General features: G+C 40.5%; 3 protein-coding genes and 1 non-coding gene across 4 annotated transcripts in view; 3 read left to right on the forward strand and 1 right to left on the reverse strand.

Moving 5' to 3' along the window:
- Positions 1-5,925, forward strand: part of LOC140817720 (poly [ADP-ribose] polymerase 1-like) — a 35,273-nt gene extending 29,348 nt beyond the window's left edge. Inside the window, exons 6-9 of the mRNA XM_073177463.1 lie at positions 4,635-4,980; positions 5,274-5,469; positions 5,661-5,771; positions 5,861-5,925. Coding sequence (XP_073033564.1) covers positions 4,635-4,980; positions 5,274-5,469; positions 5,661-5,732 — 614 coding nt within the window. The 3' untranslated portion in view covers positions 5,733-5,771; positions 5,861-5,925. The remainder of the gene's footprint in view (positions 1-4,634; positions 4,981-5,273; positions 5,470-5,660; positions 5,772-5,860) is intronic.
- The window catches only part of LOC140817719 (deoxyhypusine hydroxylase-A-like), a 73,510-nt gene that overhangs the window by 38,281 nt on the left and 10,595 nt on the right, over positions 1-24,634 (forward strand). The window lies entirely within an intron of this gene.
- Positions 5,857-9,422, forward strand: LOC140817721 (poly [ADP-ribose] polymerase 1-like). The gene is made up of 7 exons (XM_073177464.1): positions 5,857-5,924; positions 6,024-6,274; positions 6,802-7,039; positions 7,154-7,263; positions 7,340-7,416; positions 7,495-7,655; positions 8,377-9,422. The coding sequence occupies exons 2-7, from the start codon at positions 6,246-6,248 to the stop codon at positions 8,605-8,607; spliced, it is 846 nt and encodes a 281-aa protein (XP_073033565.1). The 5' UTR covers positions 5,857-5,924; positions 6,024-6,245; the 3' UTR covers positions 8,608-9,422.
- Positions 18,912-19,018, reverse strand: LOC140818919 (small nucleolar RNA R71). The gene has a single exon (XR_012115147.1). It is a non-coding gene; the product is annotated as a small nucleolar RNA R71 (small nucleolar RNA).

Consider the following 24,634-nt stretch of genomic DNA (forward strand, 5'->3'; position numbering starts at 1 on the left):
TCGTTTATTGCTTGGGTTTTGAGTCGCCGATTGTGAATTGTGCTTGTTTGTGAATTGCTGAGTTATCACTTTGATCTCGTTTTAAGGCCATATCGTTACTGGGATCGTTGTGGCTGTTTTGGTGAAGTGTTGGGATTGGTAGATTGGATTTTTAATATTGAATTGCTGGGGTTATTTGCTAGCATTGAAATGCCTCCTCGCAAGTTGACTGGCAAGCGTGCACGCAGCGTTGCTTCCTCCTCGTCTGGGTCTGCCAGATTATCTTTTGACGCTTCGAAATTTACGAGTCGGGCGAACTTCGACTGGTACTCGGCCCTTCACGGGAATTCTGTCATCGTGGAGAGATCTATTCACCCACGTATCGATGCCGAGGTGCCACTCCGGGCAGAGTTTAATAAATTTGGGTGGGGACCCCTGTTGGACATAGCCGGGCCATACTACCCTGATCTGGTGTGGCAATTTTATGCCAATTTTGAAGAGAAAGACAAGACCGGGTTGACATCGATCCGTACTTACGTAAAAGGCATCCCCATCGACATCTCTAGTGATTATCTGGCCTTAATTTTGGGCGTCCCCAATGATGGCCCTTGGGTAGTGTTCAACCAGATCGATTTCTTCCACTCCGACAGCACGTACCGGATCCCTGACGCGCGGCACCGTCTCCGGTACGTCACATACCCCACCGGCTCCCGTCTCAGTGTTCTTCCGACCCACCTCCCGCTCCTTGATCGACCGATCTGTTATTTCACTGGTGCCAATATAATTCCGCGGAAGGCTGGAAACAATGAGGTCCGTCTGATAGACCTGTACATTATTGATAAGATGCTGAATGGCTTGGGGGCTATTCCTACTATTCCGGTGGCGTCCATTATCCTTTCACATATGCGTACAGTCGCACACATTGACCCCACCAAGAATAAAAAGCCCTATGCCCCGTATCCCATCATCATATCCCGGATTTTAGCGGCCCATGGCATTGATCTTACTGGCGAGCCTTCATTCTTGCCCACATCCTCACAGACGCTTTCACCACAGGCCATGCAGGGGATGTATTTCATTTTTAGGCAGGGTGCGTGGTATCGGAACCCCAGGAGTAGCCATATCACTCCTCACCCTCGTGACCCACCAGTGCCTGCCCCTACCATTGCCGAGCGCGCCTGGGAAGCCCGTGTCGAGGAGGAAGCTGCTTTGGACGCCCGCGCCGGCCCACAGGATTATGCGCCCCCATGACAGCGTGCACCGAGAGGTATCCGTCCGGTCTTCTCGGCCATCTTTGATACCATGGACGACATCCGCAGCCGTTTGGCTCGTATCGAGCATTATCAGCAGACACATTCGTCTCCCGCTGATATCTTTGCGCCACCCTGCGACCGATCCACACTTGACGGGCTAGAGGACTTGGAGCTAGAATCTGATGAGGAGTAGTTGTTTCATTTTTTTTTTTTTCAGACTTGTGGAGGGTTTGATTGTTCTCTAGTTTTGTTTATTACTTTCCGATGCTGTTGTTGATGTTCTGAGACTTGTTTATTTATGATTATTCTCTGCTGGCTTTACTTGTGTGCATGATTGGTCTTCCTGTTCATTTTTACGTTTCCTTGTGTATTCGATGTCATGTTTTTCAGGAGTTGCTGATTTCTACCACATTTTTACCACTTACTCGACCTTTGTCCAGGGAAGTGTTTTTGCTTTAACTGTCTTGATCATTCATTTTTTTATATATATTGTTTTACACTGAGGGCAGTGTCGATTTCAAAGTGTGGGGGTAGGTCAGTTTAGTTTCACATCGTTGCACACCACTTAACAGCACTTTTCACGTAGGATGAGATTTTTTTAGACAACGAACTCCTGTTTCACTTGATATTCTGATTAATTTGTTAGATTTTGGATCACCCGGGAAATCGTTTCACGCCTAGTATTGAATGAGAGGAGTCGTAGTTTCAAGGAGAGAGTCAGACATTAACTAGTTCTGTATCAACATTTCATTCTATGCACGTGGTCAGACTTTTGCTCATTAATGGTAAATCGGTGTAAGGTGAACTTAAAAAAAAAAATTAAAAAGAAAAAAAAAGAGATTCGAACAACAAACCCTAGAACTTGTCTGATTAGCCCTCGAAGCGAAAATACGAACGATGGTGACTTAGGGATGATTTAGGCGATTTTTGGACCGTTTGAGCCTTTCAAGCCTAACCGATACATCATTTATTGTCTCTAGTAACCCTTTTCGAGCCTACAAAAATCGAATGGTGTGTGTCTATGACACACGATTAGCCCCCATTCGTAATTTATTCAATGTCCCACATCAACTACCTGAAGTTTAGCCTATACACTTTTCCCTACCCACTTGTGAGAGAAATAAACTTCCTGTACACATTGAAATGGTTGAAATACCCCAATGGGTTGAAGAAATATGTGTGAAGGAGTCAATGAATCTTTATTCATGAAAAAAAGATTGAAGAAAAAAAAAAAAAAAGAGAAAGAAAAGAAAAGGGAAGAAAGTGTGTAGTATTGAAAACACCCGAAAAATCTGTGGGTGAAAGTTGATGGACAATGAGAAAGAAAGGAAACGACAGGGCCCTAAAAATGATGAAAATGCAGTAGTTGGTGATGAGTCAAAAGTTAAGTGAATGTGCGACATGATTAATTTTCCATCTTCTCTCACTTTTGATTCCCACGCCTTCTTTTGTAGCCGTGAACCGTGGCCTTACGTTATAAGCTTAAAAGACCTATTAACCTAGTCATCGTCGTTCAACATTTAGTAGAGAGGGGTATGAAAGTCAAGCATATGGGGCGGTTCGATAACAAACAAAAAGAAGTGATCCTAAAACCAAGTAACTGCTGATGAGTACGAGTCTGACATGCACACTACACACATCTTGTTCCGTTGATCTTTACTGGTGACTGTTAGATTTTTAAATTGCAACGAAAACGAATCTTGTGATATGCGAAGCGTGATCTTTTGACTGGGGGTGAACGGATTTGACAAATTGAGAAGTTTTGATTATGTTACTTGAGCTCTGAATCTGAGATATTTCTCATCTTTATTTTGTCTGATTTGTTCGAGGGCGAACAAGGGTTAAGTGTGGGGGATTTGATAAGCACGAATTATATAGCATTTTAGGGATCTTATTTTGTCGTATTCGTGCTTATCTGGCATTTTTTATTCCGAGTTTTGCGCTTATTTCGTTTCATTATGGCTATTTGCAGGTTTGACCCAAAGAGGGTGAAAACCAAAGAAATGAAAGAAAAGTCAAGCCTCGCAACGCCAAATCAGAAATACCCGGAAAAATAGGAGAAAACACAAAGTTTTGGAGCACGGACCCAGACACGGACCCCGGAGACAGGTCCTGTGCCATTCATTTGCCAAGACACAATTTACAGAGCCTCGACGGACCCCTCGACGGACCCCTACACGGGGTCCGTGTCCCTCACCATCCGAGAATCCAAATTACAGTGTGTGGACGGACCTCCAGACGGACCCCTGCACGGGGTCCGTGTCAGCCATCCTCGAGAAGAAAAAAATCCAGTACCTACACGGACCCCTCTACGGATGCAGGCACGGGGTCCGTGTGCGCAATATCAGATCGAGATTTTGGCGAAGATTTGCTCGTAATCTGGAAAGGAATAAAACCAAAAAAAAGGAACAAAACAATCGTGGAAAAAATCAGGAAGCAGCCGACTTTGAGAGAAAAAAAAAGGCGCAAGCTTGAAACTTTTGAAGACGGCGACGACTGGGAAAAACGAGAGGACAAGACAACGCAATTTACACGCAAGATCCGCGCACCGTCATTGAGATTTCTCTTCTCTTTTATTTTCGTATTTTTTTAGACATGAATTCAAACATTAAATTTGATTTTAGTTTTGAATTTATGGAGTAGTTTTCTTGTGATCGGGACCACGATAGGGACAAACGAGTGATTTTGTTTATTCGTTGGATCGTTTAATTCATAATTATTTCATGTTATTGATTAATGTTTGCGTAATTTCCGTGCTTTTGATTTGGCCAATTAATTGCATGTTTGTTGTTCGATCTTGACTCGAAAGGGAATAGATTGAAATTAGCTTCAAAAAGATTAATCAACACACGGTTAAACCGACTAGAAATAGTATTCGGTTTCAGTGTGCGATTTTAGGCGACAGCTGTAATTCTATCGTTGATGCATGCGTTTTTGTTTAATTAAATTCAATTAGAAATAATTGGACTGTTAAATGAAAATAGGATTATAAATTCTAGAAATAGATTTATAATTAAATTAGGGAATTACATCGTGACTTCGAATAATTGTTAGTCGAATAATTCCAGTGTTTGAATTTACTCAGAGTTTGTTACCGTTGTGTGTTCCCGGTCATTCTATTTAAATTTGAAAATCCCACGTTCCAAGCTTCTCTGATATTTAATTTAGTTATTACATTAGAATAAATTCGTTTAAAAAATTCACTTAGTCGAAATAATAATCAATCGCTCGTTCTTGTTTGCCTAGATTAAATAAAATAATCGAATCTTAGTAATTAAATAATAGTCTCTGTGGGATCGATACTTGGACTGTTCGTCCATTTACTATAACTTGACCTAGTCCGCTTGCTAGAATTATTCCCAACCGAAATCGTCGGTCAATGACCCATGGTTTTTGTTTCAGGCACAAAAGTAGACGTTAAAGAGGAGAAAAATATGTTGCAGGATTCAACATCCAAAAGTGGTAACAAGAGGAAAAGAGCATTTGAAAGTGATCCGAAACCGAAAAATTCTAAAGATGGAGGTAACAGTTCTTCAATCAAGTTGCCTTCTGAAAATAATGTGAAAAATGTTGAAGGTGAGCCCTTAAAAGAATCTGTCCTGGAAAGCCAACTTGAGGATCAGACTAAGGCTCTGTGGGAGCTTAAAGATGATCTCAAAAAGCATGTGACTTCTTCAGAGTTGAGGGAGATGCTTGAAGTCAATGATCAGGATTTGAAGGGATCAGAGCTTGATTTGCGAGAACGTTGGTAAATTTTATTCTCTTTTCGATCAATTTGACTGCAAAACTCTTTGACCTAGTGAAATCATTTGAAATGCTTACTTTAGAAAAGCCTAAAAAATCCCCTCCCACCCAAATGTTATATATCTGGATTGATTTATTACTATTTTTATCTCGCTGATTTTCGTTTCGTACATGTCCTGATTGGTTCTAATTTCATCTATTAACCTGCTAATTATTGTGCCATTCAGTTTTTATCGTGTCAATGGTTTCATTAATGTTGGACCCCTCTTATTGTTTCTCCTTTTTTGGTCCTTTTAGTGCTGATGGAATGCTTTTTGGAGCACTTTCAAAATGCCCTCTTTGCTCGGGATGGCTTCGTTATTCCTCAGGAATGTACCGATGCTGTGGATATTTATCAGAGTGGAGTAAGTGTTCGTATTCCACCGCTAAACCTCAGCGTGTGAAGGGAAAGTGGAAAATCCCTGAAGAAACAAGTAACGACTTTCTCTTGAAGGTATGTTAGTTGATTAGCACCATGTAGTTTTTCTTATATTTTCTTTTGTCCTTTTATGACACCATAATGTGTTTCATTCTTTGAATCGTTGACCTAAAAGTTAACAGTCATTACTATTCAATTGAATCAACGGTATTTTTAAGACATCTTTTTCCCCTCCCCCATTATCTTGCTGATAAATGTTCTTTCAGCTATATAGAGGATTTGAAGAAGACTTTTTGTCTGACAAAGTACTTTCGCAGGAGAGTGGAAGAGCAAAATAGCGGAAGCAGGTGGACAGGTTCATACCAAGATAAGAAAAGGTTTATAGCCACTCTTCTTCAATTGAAATTTTGGGTTTTTTGTCTCTCAGTTCTTGTAAATCAAAATTGATGTTCTTCTAATATCACAGAAACCAATTGCTTAGTTGTAAGTGGTGTGTTGGATGAAATTGGTGCAGAAATAAGAAAGGCGAGGTAATCCTGGGAAACTGCAAAGAATATCATACCACCCATTGGTCCCTACCTCTCTGACCTTTTTTCTGTGTCCTTCTCTCCATGATTTCTTCCTAACAGGAGAATGAAACTACCAGTGTTAAGGGAAGATTATTTGATTGATTGCATTAAAAGACAGAAAAAACACCCTTTTGATTTGTACAAAGTAGAATCTGTTGAAAAGACACATAGCATGGCTACAGTCAAGGTGAAAGGGCAAAGTGCTGTACTCGAGTCTTCTGGTTTACAAGATTCTGGGCACATTCTGGAGGTTGGGAAAAGTATCTATATACAACTTTGAACATGTCCGACTTGTCAACTGGTGTTAATAGGTAAATGCTCTTATTCTTTCTGAAGTAATTTAATTAATGGTCATCTTAATAAGGCTTTCTTTCCGAATTTCTAACTTCTCGAATTTTATTTATAGGTTATATTTTGAAAAATTGATTTTTTATGCAAATGTGGTGCCAACTTGACAGCATATCAAGTGCTTCTATTGTTCTGAATTTTAATTGTGGCATATCAAGTGCTTCAACTGTTCCGAATTTTATTGTGGGTTCATATTTCTGGAGTAGGATGGAAAATTAAAATGTTGTGGGTGAATCATGCAGAGAATAATATTTTGTGATACGTATTCACGTAATGTTACATTTTATACTTTGTATTCCTAAGGTCAGACACCACCAAACATAACATTTGAGTGCATGTGTGTGTGTGATCTTGATGATCTGCCTTGAACTTATCAATGCTGTTTTTTTGTTAATATGAACTTCAAATTTCAATATGCTTGCTGTGATATGAGATACTTTATTTTCTAGTGATATGTCCTGAAATTGTATTTTTTGTCTGTCATGTGAAGCTACTACATTCTTCAAATCATTCAAGATGATAGCGGCACTGATTGTCATGTTTTCCGAAAATTGGGTCGAGTTGGAAATGAAAAAATAGGGGGAAACAAGTTAGAGCAGATGCCTAAATCTGATGCAATTCAAGAATTCAAGCGTATATTTCTTGAGAAGACTCGGAACCCTTGGGAGGCATGGGAACAAAAGAAAGATTTCCGTAAACAACCTGGAAGATTCTATCCTTTGGACATTGTATCGCCAATATCTTTCTCCTCTGATTTTGAATTTTTCCTATTGGAGAAGGAAAGCATGTTCTTAAAATCGTGAAATGTTATCAGTTTGATTGTTCTAGTTTCTGCTTTGCAGGATTATGGGGTTAAAAATTCACCTAGGAAGCAGCTTGACTTTGCAAACAGCCAACTTGCACCTCAGTTGGTGGAATCGATGAAAATACTTTTTAACGTGGAGACATACAGGTTACTGATTTGTACTACTTCTTGATGAAACATTTTGCTTTTCGAACCACAGATAGGGAGGTTCAAATTTTTGCAGGGCTGCGATGATGGAATTTGTGATCAACCTATCTGAAATGCCGCTTGGAAAACTAAGCAAAAGTAACATTCAAAGAGGTATATCTATCTAGATAAGTTATTGTTAGAAAATTATATTTTATAATGCACAAATATAATGTTTTGTCCTAATTGCAGGTTTCGAGGCATTGACACAGATACAGAATTTATTAAATGATACTGCTCATGCTCCTTCTGTTAGAGAGAGTTTGATTGTTGACGCAAGCAACAGATTTTTCACCGTTATCCCTTCCACTCATCCACATGTGATTTGTGATGAGGATGACTTTAAGATGAAGGTACAGGGGTGGTGTTGCTATTACCAGTTTTTGTCTATAAAAATGATGATGTATCTTTGCATTTGTTGACTACTGGGTCTTCTTGTCACTCATGCATATGTATTTTTTTTTTCCTGAATTGGATTTGGAGGGGTGAAGGTATTGGGCTGTGAAACATTCAAATTGGCAAGATACGTAGTATAATATTTTAACCTCTTTGTTTTTTTGTGAAATATTTTTTGTTGTATGGAGTGTGTTCGTCGTTTGTACTGCTGTACCATGGTTTATCAATGTTTTCATTAGATCTATGTAAAGTCTCATGTGTCAGATTTGGTTCGGTAATCTAGTCTTTTATCAAAAAAAAGATTTGGTTCGGTAATCAACATTTTGCAAGCTTGTTAGAGCTTCTATACTTGATCATGCGTTTTTCTGAGGGTCTGTTCATATCACCAAGTCATTGAAACAAGAATCTGTAGGAGAGAACTAACAGAGACTCCAGCCATTCTCTCTGTTCTCCGTGAATTTTTTTTTTTTGCAAGAAGTAGATTTTGGCTTAGAAATATTCCTAGTAGCTGAGGTCAGTGACTATGATGTGGTTGAAGAAGGCAATGGATATTAAAAGACATCAGCATATGCTCTCTCTCTTCCTTTTTTGAAATCATAGTTCTCACTGTAATCCATTATTCTTATGTGACTGACCTGTCTGCTGTGTGATGAATGATCTAATTATATTGTTCTTTAGGTGAAAATGCTGGAAGCTCTCCAGGATATTGAAATAGCATCCAGAGTAGTTGGTTTCGATACTGATAGCAATTATTCTGTTGATGATAAGTACAGGAAGTTGCACTGTAATATTTCCCCTCTTCCTCAGGATAGTGAAGATTTTCGACTGATTGAGAAGTATCTACATACTACACATGCTCCCACTCATACATTAATTTCCTTTCCACATGCCCTCCATTTTTTTGCTTGAGTTCACTTTTCCTTGTTGCATTCAGCATGATGGCTTGGGCTAAAGAAATGTTGCAAGTGTTTGATAAGTGCATTTTATGCACTTAATTTGTTCCTATACTTCATATAGATTGTTAGTCTTTTTGGGCGGAATTACGCGTTTTGTGTTGTTTTTGGTGTGATTGCAGGAATCTAGGTGCGGATATGACATGGGTGTGAAAATGAACCAAAATGGCGCTTAGTGGAAGAAATGAGAGGACAGAAAGATCGGCGCATATGCGCCACCCAAAGCCGCACATGTGCGCGAGCAATACCCCAAAGCGAGGTGAATTACCGTGAGCCTCGTGCATATGCGCCACTCATGGCGCGCATATGCGCGAGATACATTAGTCGAGTTCCAGAGAGCAGCGCGCATATGCACCGCTCATGGCGCGCATATGCGCGCAAGAAGAATTCCAACATCCGAAGGACCCGTGCATATGCGCGAGTCTGTGTCGCGCATATGCGCGCGGCGCGAGCTTTCAGAAATAAAAAGGCGTCGGCGTGTTCTTTTTAGGGGTTCCGAAATATTCTTGAGCAGCCGACATTAGAGAGCAAAGGAGAAAAGCGAGAGCCAACGACGGAGCGTGAAGAACAGAGATAGAAAACGCTGAATCCGGACACGGAGACGCACTCTCATCTCTTGTCAACACATTTCTAATTCGGTTCTTTACTTTTACGTTTTTAATGATTACAAACAGGTTTTGTATTGATTTAAATTCGAGTATGAACTAATTTTATATTCTAGAGATTGATGTAGTCTTGTTTTAACCCATGTTAATGACATTTTAAATTTTCATGAATTAATTCATCGTGTTTATTTGTAATTTCTTGTCATTAATGCTTTTGAATTACTGGCCATAATTCGATTGATCAAATAATTGAAATCTTACACTCGACAGAGGTGATTGAGATTAGGACAGGAGAAATTACATCGTTAGATATTTATAACGTGCAAAAGACGTATAACTCTGACGAATCCATAAGAGAACCTTGTTTGCATTTATGACGTGTTACACGATTTTGAATAGACATATTAAAATCGGTAATAGGTAATACAATTCTATTTATCACTCGACAGAGGGAATAGAAAACTTGCGAGTTCTTGGTTAGTAAATACGATGCAATTTAATAACATGTTAGTTAATTTTAATTTAGCATAGGGGAAACCAGACGAAATCATATCTCTAGATTTATTTACTCTGTGAATTTTCTACTGCGTGCTAGAATTACAGGAACTGTTATTTTATTTGAATTGATTAAAAACCAACCATTTGATCTGTTTAAATAAAGTTGAGCTATGTCAATTATGGTAATTAATATACAGTTTTAAATATTTACTCTTCGTGGGATCGATATCTGTAATGCCCAAGATTTTATATCATGTTAATCTGAGATTATTGATTTTTAGTGGACACGATTATAACCCGGACCATTTTGAGATTAATTTGAGAAGACTAAATTGTTGGGCGAAGGTGGCGCGCCCGGGCGGAAGTTTTTAACCGCCCGAGCGCGAGTGCCTAGTGGAAGAGGGCCGAGAGTTACTCGCCCGGGCGGAAGTTTGTGCTCGCCCGAGCGAGACTGAATCGCGCAGAAGGGCCGAGCGTTGCTCGCCCGGGCGGAAATTTATGTCCGCCCGAGCGAGAGACGTGTTTTGAGAAGGAAGAGGCCACGTTTTGAAATCATGCAACGTATATATATATACATATATACAAACGAAATTCCTCAGAAAATCGAGGAAAGAAGTCGAGAAAGGTTTCAGAAATTTTCAGAGAAATCCTTACGCCTTTTGTGAGAAATCCGTCCGTTAGATTTTAAATCCGACTTCGATACCGAGTTCCTATCGACGTAGGCTACAACTGGACGTAAGTTTTACTACGTTTTGACATGTTTTGAAATTATGATGTTGTTAGAATTGAACACACGTCATATATGTTATTCTTGACATGTTAGACAACGTAGAATCGAAGTCAGATTAAGAAACAGACTGAATATGGAATTGTTATGAATTTCAGAATGAAATTGACTAGAAATGATATCAGATTTGTATGGTGGTTGATTGTAAATGATTGGAATTGATATAGACGGATATAGTATTATCAGTATCGCAAGATTGTACTGTGGTACTGTCAGAATTTGATGAAACAGAGTTGTTGTGATTTGATTTGAATATTGATACAGAATATTGGTATTGTCATTGCCAGATTGAGTATTGACAGATTTTGAGTCGAGACTTCGATTGTATCAGAGCGACAACAAGAAAGGTATAAATTAATGTTGATTCGGGATTGCACAACTCAAGTTAGATTTGACTTGAGTTTCCCTAAATCACATACTTTATTTTATTACATAGATATTTGCAGATTATCAGATTGATATGTTAATGGGTTGACTTAGAATAGAGTCAGAGTCCGAGTCTAGGGCTGACAGCCTAGCTAGGGCAGAACCGCCGAGTCTTTCTCAGAACCGATAAGACTCTAGACTTACGGTGTATCGAAGAGCTTTAGATGTAGATCGACGTCTATCTCAGACACTCGATACAGAACACCAAAGTCTAAATTAGATTGGGATCCCTAGATTTGAGATAAGATAAGAGTAGATCACGAGTCATTGATTCATGTAGTAAGATTAGATACATGTTTTGATGTTTGCTTATGCTTTTATATATGTTTTATATGATTGCATTTAATACATTGTTTATACTGGGATATTTATATCTCACCGGAGTTATCCGGCTGTTGTCTTGTTTGTATGTGTGCATGACAACAGGTGGGACAGGCACAGGGTCACAGTGGTGAAGACAGATCGAGATTAGAGTGGTGATACCGGACTTGGACTAGAACTAGGGTTTAAACACTTGATAGTAGTGGTTGAACCTGAGTGTGTATGTTTGTGTATTGTATCAGATTTATACTTTTATACTGATATGTATAGGAGTTTGATTCCATTACCTTCTGCATTTAAAAAAAAAAATTAGACCCTGTTTATTATAATTGATTAATTAGTCCCAATCGTGATTAAAAAGATGATTAGCGTCCGGGTCCCCACAACAGGTGGTATCAGAGCGATAGATCCTTTAGATTGAGATAGAAGAGGCTAGTGAGCGGGGTAGACTGAGGTTTTCTTTCCTGCTTTTGAATGCTAGCATGTCTTACTGCTTTATTACATGTTACTTGTTTATCTGATTTGATATAGTAATATGTTTTATTGAGATTGGATCAGTACTGATTCTAGATCAGCAGTAAGATGATCAGAGGAGGTTGCAACAGAATTGTGGTATCTGTTACTAATCTATTTGATTATTAGATATGCCTCCGAGACGAGTACCAGAACAGGGAAGTACATCAAATCCTCCAATGGATGTCACACCGACTCCAATGGAAACGTTACTGAAACGATTTCAGTCATTTCATCCGCCGACTTTGAAGGGAACAGAGAACGCTGTTGAATGTGAAAGTTGGCTTGATGATGTAGAGTTGTTGTTCGACTCTTTGGAGTATACAGATGAGAAGAGAATAAAGTTGATCGCACACCAGTTACATGATGTTGCCAAAGACTGGTGGATTACGAGAAAGAAAGCCATGGAGCATAGAGGTACGATGATTACCTGGAATATATTTAGAACTGAATTCTATCAACGATTTTTCCCAGTGTCGTACCGAAAGGACAAAGGAGCGGAGTTTGCCAATCTAAAGCAAGGACCGATGAACATAGAAGAATACGTGTCAAAGTTCTCCTCCTTGTTGAAATTTTCTCCACATGTGGCTGACAGCGAAGAGGCTACTACTGACCAGTTCATCAATGGCCTGAACCCCGACATTTTCACATTGGTGAACACAGGGCGACCGTATAATTTTACTGATGCCCTGAACAGAGCCAAGGGAGCAGAAGCAGGTCTGATACGACAGAAAGGAGCTTCCTTTGTGCCTCCAGCACCGAGACCACCACAACCACCTCCCAGATTTGAGAGTGGTAGCAGCAGTGGAGGAAAGAAGGAATTTTTGAAAGCTAAGGGAAAGCAATTCAAGAAATCGGGGAGTAGTTCTTCCAGCTCCGGTGGTTCCAGACTGAGCCAGAGTTACACTGGAGTTTACTGCAAGACTTGCGGAGGAAGACATGCAACCGAGCAATGCCAGGGAGTGACTGGTAGTTGCAACTTTTGTAAACAGCCGGGACACTTTGCTAAAGTGTGTCCACAGAGAGGTACCCAAAGAACACAGGGGGCCGAGTCATCAGGATCAGCAGCACAGACTGAGAGACGATCAGCTGCTGTTCACACATTTCAGCCAGCGCCAGCTCAGGCACAGCAGAGGCCCGGAGGAAGCCAGACAGTTGGGCAGCCTCCGAGACAGCAGGCCAGAGTCTTCGCTTTGACAGAGGAGCAGGCCCAGGAAGCCCCAGATGACGTTGTAGCAGGTAACTGTTCTTTATGTGGTTACTCTGCTTACGTATTAATTGATACCGGTGCTTCACACACATTTATGTCTGAACGATTTGCATTGAGTCTTGCATTGCCTGTAGAGTCTTTAGCTACTGTAGTGTCTGTATCTTCGCCTTTGGGGATAGGTTTGATATCCGTAAATTCTGTTAAGCGTTGTGTACTACAGTATGACGGGCATGAGATTGAATTAGATTGCATCGTACTTGGATTGTCCGATATTGATTGTATTATCGGTATAGACATGCTAACCAAGTACAGAGCAACAGTTGATTGTTTCCACAAGATAGTAAGATTCAGACCAGATATGGCTGAGGAGTGGAAATTTTACGGGAAGGGTTCTAGATCGAGAATTCCTTTAGTATCTGTATTATCTATGACTCGATTGTTACAAAAAGAAGCAGAAGGATTCCTTGTATATTCAGTAGATTTACTGAAATCGAGTCCAACATTGGCAGACTTGCCAGTGGTACGTGAATTTGCTGACGTCTTCCCAGACGAGATCCCGGGATTACCTCTAGTCAGAGAGATAGACTTCAGCATTGAACTGATGCCAGGTACAGTGCCGATCTCTAGAGCTCCATACAGAATGGCACCAGTTGAATTGAAAGAATTGAAAGATCAGCTTGAAGATTTACTGGCCAAGGGGTACATCAGACCGAGTGTTTCTCCTTGGGGTGCTCCAGTACTGTTCGTAAGAAAGAAAGATGGTTCGATGAGACTATGCATCGACTACCGGCAACTGAACAAGGCAACGGTAAAGAATAAATATCCTTTGCCTCGTATTGATGATTTATTCGATCAGTTGCAGGGTTCTTCAGTATATTCCAAGATTGATTTAAGATCGGGATATCATCAGCTGAGAGTCAGAGATTCTGATATCTCAAAGACGGCATTTAGAACCAGGTATGGACACTATGAATTTATTGTCATGCCGTTTGGTCTGACGAATGCTCCAGCTGTGTTTATGGGATTGATGAACTGTGTATTCCAGAAATATCTCGATGAATTTGTGATTATTTTCATCGATGATATATTGATTTATTCAAAGAATATGAGTGAACATGCTGATCATTTAAGAACTGTGTTGCGAATTTTAAGAGCTGAGAAATTATATGCTAAACTGTCGAAATGTGAGTTTTGGCTAAGACAGGTAGTATTTCTGGGTCATATTATATCCGGTGATGGTATATCAGTTGATCCCAGTAAAGTGGAAGCTGTGATTTCTTGGCCAAGACCGACGTCAGTACCCGAAATTCGCAGTTTTATGGGTTTAGCAGGATATTACCGTCGTTTCATTAAAGATTTTTCGAGTATAGCTAAACCAATTACTCAGCTGACTCAAAAGAATGCTCCATTCGTTTGGTCTGAAGAATGTGAGACCAGTTTTCTGGAATTGAAGAAGAGGTTGACCAGTGCACCGGTGTTGACTATTCCATCCGGTACTGGTGATTTTGTGGTTTATTGCGACGCTTCTCACAGAGGGTTGGGATGTGTGCTGATGCAACGAGGGCATGTTATTGCCTATGCCTCAAGACAGCTTAAACCACATGAAACCCGTTATCCAATTCATGACTTAGAATTGGCAGCCATTGTCTTTGCATTAAAGATATGGCGACACTATCTTTACGGGGAGAAGTTTGAGATATATTCCGATCATAAGAGTTTGAAATATTTATTTTCACAATCTGAATTGAATATGAGACAGCGAAGATGGCTTGATTTGCTTAAAGATTTTGATTGTGAAATCAAATACTATCCAGGAAAGTCTAATGCAGCAGCTGATGCACTGAGTCGAAAGGTATGTTCTTTATCCTTATCGACGATAGGTGTTTCAAGTTTGATAGAAGACTGCTGTTTGTCTGGATTAGAATTTGAAACAGATTATAGACCGTTGAGACTCTATACGGTGCAAGTAGAACCAGAGCTGATTTTAAGAATTAAGGCAGCTCAGAAAGTGGATCAGAATGTACAGAAATCAATATCGATGGTTAGAACAGGACATCGATCAGAATATCAGGTACGTGATAACGTTTTGTACGTGAATAATCGTCTAGTTGTGCCAAATATTTCAGATTTGAAACGACAGATATTGTCAGAAGCGCACAACAGTCGATTTAGTATTCATCCTGGTGGCAGAAAGATGTACAATGATTTGAAAAGACAGTTCTGGTGGAAACAAATGAAGAATGATATTGCAGAATTTGTTTCAAAATGTCTAAATTGCCAACAGGTGAAAGCAGAAAGAAAGAAACCAGGAGGTTTATTACAGAGTTTGTCCATTCCTGAATGGAAATGGGATCACATTTCCATGGACTTTGTGACGCAATTGCCGCGTTCCTCCAAAGGTTATGATGCGATTTGGGTCGTGATTGACAGATTAACCAAATCCGCATGTTTTATTCCGTACAAGATGACGTACAGATTTGACCAGATGGCAGAGATCTATGTCAGAGAGGTGGTCAGATTGCATGGAGTTCCGAAGTCGATTGTATCAGATCGTGATCCTCGATTTACTTCGCACTTCTGGCAGAGTTTGCAACAGGCTCTCGGTACGAAGTTACATCTGAGTACCGCATATCATCCACAGACCGATGGACAGTCAGAGCGGACTATCCAGACACTAGAAGATATGCTGAGAGCAGTAGTGCTAGATTTCAGCACTAATTGGCAAGATGCATTGCCGCTTTGTGAGTTTTCGTACAACAACAGCTATCAGACGAGCATTGAGATGGCACCATTTGAAGCGTTGTACGGAAAGAAATGTAGATCCCCTCTTTATTGGGATGATATCTCTGAAGTTCCTGAAATTGGACCAGATATGATCAGAGATATGACAGAAAAAGTGAAGCTAATTCGAAAGAAAATGAAGGCAGCACAAGATAGACAGGCCAAATATGCCAATGTTCGACGTAGACCGTTGGTATTTGAGGCAGGAGACCGAGTATTTTTAAAGATTTCACCTTTCAGAGGAGTTGTCAGATTTGGCAAGAAAGGGAAACTGTCTCCACGATATATTGGGCCTTATGAGATTCTCGAGAAGATAGGAGATCGTGCCTATCGACTAGCCTTACCGCCTTCATTATCAGGAATACATGATGTCTTTCATGTATCGTTACTAAGGAAATATCTTCCTGATGCTTCACATGCTATTCAACCAGACGAGGCCGAACTGGATGAGACGTTGAGCTATATTGAAAAACCGATTCAGATTATCGATCGTAAAGAAAAACAGCTCAGAACGAAGACTATTCCACTTGTAAAAGTTCAATGGACTCGTCATGGTGTTGAAGAAACAACCTGGGAAACTGAATCAGATATGAGACAAGAATTCCCAGAATTATTTCGATGATGTAAATTTGCATACAGTTTTGTATATATACTCCTTAGTGATACGAATAAAATACCTGTGATTTCGAGGACGAAATCGTATCTTAGGGGGGGAGAAATGTAATGCCCAAGATTTTATATCATGTTAATCTGAGATTATTGATTTTTAGTGGACACGATTATAACCCGGACCATTTTGAGATTAATTTGAGAAGACTAAATTGTTGGGCGAAGGTGGCGCGCCCGGGCGAAAGTTTTTAACCGCCCGAGCGCGAGTGCCTAGTGGAAGAGGGCCGAGAGTTACTCGCCCGGGCGGAAGTTTGTGCTCGCCCGAGCGAGACTGAATCGCGCAGAAGGGCCGAGCGTTGCTCGCCCGGGCGGAAATTTATGTCCGCCCGAGCGAGAGACGTGTTTTGAGAAGGAAGAGGCCATGTTTTGAAATCATGCAACGTATATATATATACATATATACAAACTAAATTCCTCAGAAAATCGAGGAAAGAAGTCGAGAAAGGTTTCAGAAATTTTCAGAGAAATCCTTACGCCTTTTGTGAGAAATCCGTCCGTTAGATTTTAAATCCGACTTCGGTAGCGAGTTCCTATCGATGTAGGCTACAACTGGACGTAAGTTTTACTACGTTTTGACATGTTTTGAAATTATGATGTTGTTAGAATTGAACACACGTCATATATGTTATTCTTGACATGTTAGACAACGTAGAATCGAAGTCAGATTAAGAAACGGACTGAATATGGAATTGTTATGAATTTCAGAATGAATTTGACTAGAAATGATATCAGATTTGTATGGTGGTTGATTGTAAATGATTGGAATTGATATAGACGGACATAGTATTATCAGTATCGCAAGATTGTACTGTGGTACTGTCAGAATTTGATGAAACAGAGTTGTTGTGATTTGATTTGAATATTGATACAGAATATTGGTATTGTCATTGCCAGATTGAGTATTGACAGATTTTGAGTCGAGACTTCGATTGTATCAGAGCGACAACAAGAAAGGTATAAATTAATGTTGATTCGGGATTGCACAACTCAAGTTAGATTTGACTTGAGTTTCCCTAAATCACATACTTTATTTTATTGCATAGATATTTGCAGATTATCAGATTGATATGTTAATGGGTTGACTTAGAATAGAGTCAGAGTCCGAGTCTAGGGCTGACAGCCTAGCTAGGGCAGAACCGCCGAGTCTTTCTCAGAACCGATAAGACTCTAGACTTACGGTCTATCGAAGAGCTTTAGATGTAGATCGACGTCTATCTCAGACACTCGATACAGAACACCAAAGTCTAAATTAGATTGGGATCCCTAGATTTGAGATAAGATAAGAGTAGATCACGAGTCATTGATTCATGTAGTCAGATTAGATACATGTTTTGATGTTTGCTTATGCTTTTATATATGTTTTATATGATTGCATTTAATACATTGTTTATACTGGGATATTTATATCTCACCGGAGTTATCCGGCTGTTGTCTTGTTTGTATGTGTGCATGACAACAGGTGGGACAGGCACAGGGTCACAGTGGTGAAGACAGATCGAGATTAGAGTGGTGATACCGGACTTGGACTAGAACTAGGGTTTAAACACTTGATAGTAGTGGTTGAACCTGAGTGTGTATGTTTGTGTATTGTATCAGATTTATACTTTTATACTGATATGTATAGGAGTTTGATTCCATTACCTTCCGCATTTAAAAAAAAAAATTAGACCCTGTTTATTATAATTGATTAATTAGTCCCAATCGTGATTAAAAAGATGATTAGCGTCCGGGTCCCCACAATATCCGTACTCTAACCAGTACTAAAACTTGACACCGTACACTTGCGGTAGTGAAAACACGCAACAAGTTTTTGGCGTCGTTGCCGGGGAGTAAAATATTTAATTGCATATTGATATCATTACTAAGTAGTCTTTACTTTAATTTAGACTTTATTTTATTTTATTTATTTATTCTGTTAATTGATAATCTTCTCTGTTTTGCAGTGCATGCGAAAATATCAAAATCCTGACTTGCTGATTTTTGATCCGGAAATCGAAAGAACTGCCAGGAGATTAAGGAAAGCAAGGAGAGACGAAATCAAAGCAATGGCTGAAAACATAGATAATCAGAATGAGCTCCCAAGAGAGGTGCCAATCCGGGAACATTTCCGCCCAGTCATCAACGCTCACTACTCTGGAATAGCTCGTGGAACTATTGCTGCAAACAATTTCGAGCTAAAGCCCGCACTCATTAACATGGTTCAACAGAACCAGTTTGGAGGAGCAGCCACTGCAGATCCCCATCTTCACCTCAGAACTTTTCTGGAGATCACAGATACGGTAAAAATTAACGGTGTTTCTGACGAAATTATTCGATTGCGCCTGTTTCCGTTTTCTCTCAGGGATCAAGCTAGGAGTTGGCTCCAATCTCTACCGCTGGGAAGTGTTACTACTTGGGCAGATTTGGTTACGAAGTTTCTGTCAAAGTACTTCGCTCCTGCTAAATCTGCCCAGCTGAAAATAGATATCACCAACTTTAGGCAGAGAGAATTTGAGGTATTATATGAGGCGTGGGAGCGATACAAGGAGTTACTCAGGAGATGTCCGAATCATGGGTATGCAGATTGGGTACAAATCGAGTTATTTTACAATGGTTTGGATGGGCCGACTAGAGGGAATGTGGATTCAGCCGCCAGAGGTACTATTTTTTCTAAAACACCTGATGAGGCCTATGATTTGCTTGAACAGATGACCATTAACAGTTATCAGTGGCTGAGTGAAAGATCTGGATCAAAGAAACCTGCTGGAATGTATGCTGTAGACCCGATCACATCACTTACTGCACAGGTTTCGGCATTGACCGCATAGATCGCAGCGATGAACAAGCCAGGCCAATCTACGTCTGATGTAGCATTGGTGACTACTGAGGAAGAGCCAGTTATGGAGGAAGCTCAGTACATCAACAACCGTGGTTTTGGAGGTTATCGAGGTAATCCTCCCCCTAATACTTATCATCCAGGTTTGAGGAATCACGAGAATTTCTCTTATGCGAACAACAAGAACGTGTTGAATCATCCACCGGGGTTCAATACACAGAAAGGGGAAGGAAAGCCATATTTTGAAGATTTGGTTGGGACATTTGTGACTGAGTCTGGGAAACGGATGGAGAGGACTGAGTCTCGTCTTGATAACATGGAGACACACATGGGCAATATGGGTGCCACGATGAAGTCCTTGGAAACACAGATTGGGCAACTAGCTAATGCGTTAAAAGATCAGAATCGAGGACAGTTTCCCAGCAATACCGAGGTGAATCCTAGGGAACAGTGCAAAGCTGTCACACTGAGGAGTGGCAAAGAAATTGGAATCCCAGAGCCTACTGAAGAAAGTGTAGAGATTACAGTTGAGGAAGGTGAGGAGAAGAGTGCAAGTGTTGGGAAACAGAAAGTGGAGGAACCTAAGAAAGTGATTCAGCAGCAACCTTTACCTAAGGTAAATCTTCCATATCCACAGAGGTTCAAGAAGAAAGGACTAGATGATCAGTTTGCGAAGTTTCTGGAAATTTTCAAGAAAATACACATCAACATCCCATTTGCCGATGCATTGGAGCAGATGCCCAATTATGCTAAGTTCATCAAGGATGTGATGTCCAAAAAGAGGAAACTTCAAGAGTTTGAGACTGTAAAGCTGACCGAAGAGTGCAGCACAATACTTCAAAGGAAATTGCCACAGAAACTCAAAGATCCAGGGAGTTTTACTATTCCTTGTGTTATTGGTGGTTCTAGAGTAAATAGAGCTTTATGTGATTTAGGTGCTAGTATAAATTTAATGCCTTTTTCTATTTACAGGAGTTTGGAGATTGGCGAGGTGAAACCTAGCACTATTACTTTGCAGCTGGCGAACAGATCACTTACCTATCCACGAGGGATAGTGGAGGATGTGTTGGTAAAGGTAGACAAATTTATATTTCCTGCTGATTTTGTCATTTTAGATATGGAATAAGACCAGGAGACGCCACTTATCTTTGGAAGGCCGTTCCTAGCTACCGGGAAGGTATTGATTGATGTGCACAAAGGCGAGCTCACATTGAGAGTAGGCGGAGATGAAGTCGTTTTCAACATCTGCAACACCATCAAAGGACCAAATGAGGTAAGTACTTGTAATAGCATTGATATAATTGATTCATGTGTATCTCATGTTGGTGCAGGTAGGATGACAAAAGACTCTTTGGAGAGATGCTTGTTGGAGTCAGTTTCTACAGTTGATGAAGAGGACTGGGATGTGCGAGAGGAGTTAATTGCTCTCAATACGCTACCTAAAGAAAAGAATAATGCCCAACTTGAAGAGTTACTTGAAGATGCAAGTAAAGAGGTACCAAAAGCATCTCCTGCATTGAAGGAATTACCAAGTCATTTGTGCTATGCCTTCCTAGACGAGAGTTCGTCACATCCGGTAATTATATCTTCTGCTCTTACTGTTGATGAGAAAGATAGGTTGTTGAGGGTGTTGCGAGAATTTAAATCTGCTTTGGGATGGACACTTGCTGATATAAAGGGGATTAGCCCTACTGTTTGTATGCATAAAATCTTGATGCAGAAGTCCTATTCCCCCTATGTTGATCATCAGAGGAGGCTTAATCCAGCCATGAAAGAAGTTGTGAGGGCTGAGGTATTAAAATTGTTAAATGCTGGTATTATTTATGCTATATCTGACAGTTCTTGGGTTTCACCAGTACAAGTAGTGCCTAAGAAAGGGGGAATAACTGTAGTCAGAAATGAGAATAATGAATTGATTTCAACTCGTCCAGTGACTGGTTGGCGAGTGTGTATAGACTACAGGAAATTGAATGATGCGACTAGGAAAGATCACTTCCCTCTCCCCTTTATTGACTAGATGCTTGATAGAGTAGGTGGTTATCATTATTATTGCTTTCTAGATGGTTATTCAGGCTACAATCAAATTGTCATAGCACCGGAGGATCAAGAGAAGACTACCTTCACTTGTCCCTACGGTACATTTGCCTTTAGGAGAATGCCATTTGGACTTTGCAATGCACCTGCTACGTTTCAGAGGTGTATGATGGCCATATTTTCTGACATGGTTGAGGAGATAATGGAGGTTTTCATGGATGATATATCTGTCTTTGGTTCATCTTTTGATCACTGTTTGCAGAATTTGACCCTTGTTTTGCAGAGATGCCAGGAGAAGAATGTAGTGTTGAATTGGGAGAAATGTCACTTCATGGTGCAAGAAGGTATTGTGCTTGGGCACAAAATTTCAGCTAGAGGAATGGAAGTGGACAGAGCCAAAGTTGTGGCAATTGAAAATCTCCCACCACCAAAGAATGTGAAAGGGATCAGAAGTTTCTTGGGACATGTCGGGTTCTATCGTCGTTTTATTAAAGATTTCTCTAAAATTACTAGACCTTTATGTAATCTGTTAGAGAAAGATTCTACATTTATTTTTGACGATGATTGTTTGCAGGCGTTTAACAAAATCAAGACAGCTCTGATTTCTGCACCTATCATGATAGTGCCTGACTGGAAGGAGCCCTTTGAGCTCATGTGCGATGCGAGCGACTATGCTGTAGGAGCAGTATTGGGACAAAGGCGAGACAAGATGTTCAAGACTATCTACTATGCTAGTCGTACACTCAATGCGGCCCAACAGAATTACACAACTACTGAGAAAGAAATGCTAGCAGTGGTGTTTGCATTCGACAAGTTCAGAACATATCTCATTGGCACCAAGGTAACTGTTTTTACTGACCATGCAGCTCTTCGTTACCTGTTTGCAAAGAAGGATGCCATGCCCAGATTGATACGATGGATACTCCTACTTCAAGAATTTGAATTTGAAGTCAAAGACAAGAAAGGTTGTGAGAACCAGGTGGCAGATCACTTGTCACGATTAGAGCTGGAAGAAAGAACTGAAGGCGGAGTTATCAATGAGTCGTTCCCAGACGAACAACTCTTCAAGGTAAATGTTGTACATCCTTGGTTTGCAGATATAGCTAATTTTCTTGCTGCAGGAGAATTACCATCAGATTTAACTTATCACCAAAAGAAAAAATTTCTTCATGATGCCAAGTTTTATCTGTGGGATGACCCCTTCTTGTTCAAGAGATGCGCTGATCAGATAATTAGACGATGTATAGCAGAGGATGAAGCAGGTACAATCCTAGAGCAGTGTCATTCCTCACCCTACGGTGGACACTTTGGAGCATCGAGGACAGCAGCTAAGGTATTACAGTCAGGTTTCTATTGGCCTAATTTGTTTAAAGACAGTTATACCTTAGTAAAATCTTGTGATAAATGTCAAAGAGTTGGCAATATTTCTAGACGCCATGAGTTACCACTCACAAATATTTTGGAGGTGGAACTTTTTGATGTCTGGGGTATTGACTTCATGGGTCCATTCCCCTCCTCTTTTGGCCAATCGTACATTTTACTTGCTGTTGACTATATTTCTAAATGGGTGGAAGCAATTGACACCAGTACTAATGATGCTCGAGTCGTTGTTAAGTTTGTCCACATGAACATCTTCACAAGGTTTGGAACGCCTAGGGCCATAATCAGTGATGAAGGTACGCATTTCTGTAACAAAATCTTTAACTCACTGTTGGCCAAATATGATGTGAAGCACAGGGTGACACTGGCATACCACCCGCAAGCGAATGGACAAGCAGAGATATCCAACCGGGAGATCAAACAGATACTAGAAAAGACAGTGAAGACGAACCGGAAGGATTGGGCGATCAAATTAGATGATGTCTTATGGGCATACAGGACTGCATACAAGACACCTATCGGGATGTCTCCTTATAGGTTGGTCTTTGGAAAAGCTTGTCATCTCCCTGTGGAACTGGAACATAAAGCATACTGGGCTGTGAAAAAGCTAAATTTTGATATGGGAGCATCGGGCGAACAACGACTGCTGCAACTGAACGAGATGGAAGAGTTTAGGAATGATGCATACGAAAATGCCAAGATATACAAGGAAAAGACCAAGAGATGGCATGACAAGCAGATTCTTCGACGACTTTTCGAACCGGGGCAACAGGTGTTATTATTCAATTCCCGACTGAGGCTGTTTCCTGGTAAGTTAAAATCACGATGTTCTGGACCATTTATAGTGGAAACAGTGTACCCACACGGTGCAATTGAGTTAAAGTGCAACAATGGTCAGACATTTAAAGTCAATGGTCAAAGGGTCAAGCATTACTTTGGAAATGAAGTGCGACACATGGACAACATCCCACTGGGAGAACCAAAGTAGACTGAAGAAAGTCAGGCTGATTACGTTAAACCAAGCGCTGTGTGGGAGGCAACCCACATTTATTTATTTTTGCATTCCTTTTAGTTATTCTAGTTTATTTTATTTCGATTCCTTAGTTTAATAATTTTAATTTTCTCGTTTCTAGTATTAATTTGCATTTTGTTATTTTTTGCAGGTATTTCAAAAAAAATTGAAAAAAAAAAGCTGATGGACAGTGCGCCCCGCGCACATGCGCTACTCAAGGCGCGCACATGCGCGAAGAAGACAGAGGCGTCGGCGCATATGCGCCAATCCAGGCGCGCATATGTACGCAAAGTCTGCACACCCGGACGAGTGGCTTCCGCGCATATGCATTAGAACGCGCATATGCGCTTCACAGCAACTGAGACCGTAGCCTCGGCGCATATGCGCCACTAGGCGCGCATATGCGCCACATTCCAGAATTCACAGCCGAAGCAGGCGCGCATATGCGCCGATTCAAGGCGCGCATATGCGCGCGACTCAATTTAAGAAAAAAAAGAGGCAGACCGCGAATCACTCTCACGAACACAACAGCCTCCCTTCTCAGAAACCCTCACAGCGCCTACTCCCTCACACACTCAACGCCGCCGCCCCTCCTCAGAAAACCGCCACCGCCGCCAATCGCCGCCGTGAATTTCCAGCACCCTCCTAATTCCGGTCATCTTTTGTTCAAGTAAGGGGCTTTCTCCAGGTTTTTTGTTAAAATTTTGAGATTTGTTAGAATTGGTGTTCAATATTTAGAGGAACGTGTGATATTGTGAAGTGGGTTTTTGAATTGTTCTAAAAGTGGTTTGTGATCACTGGGTTTGTACATCTATTGCTATCCGGATTAATTGGTGGTGAATTATACTTGCTATACACATTGGGGTCCGATTAGCTTGAATTTGGCTTTCCTGTTGGTTGAGTTAGTGTGTTGTTGTGAGCATTTGATTATT

Source organism: Primulina eburnea, chromosome 17 (assembly GCF_022965805.1).
Source record: "Primulina eburnea isolate SZY01 chromosome 17, ASM2296580v1, whole genome shotgun sequence".
Taxonomy (NCBI): domain Eukaryota; kingdom Viridiplantae; phylum Streptophyta; class Magnoliopsida; order Lamiales; family Gesneriaceae; genus Primulina; species Primulina eburnea.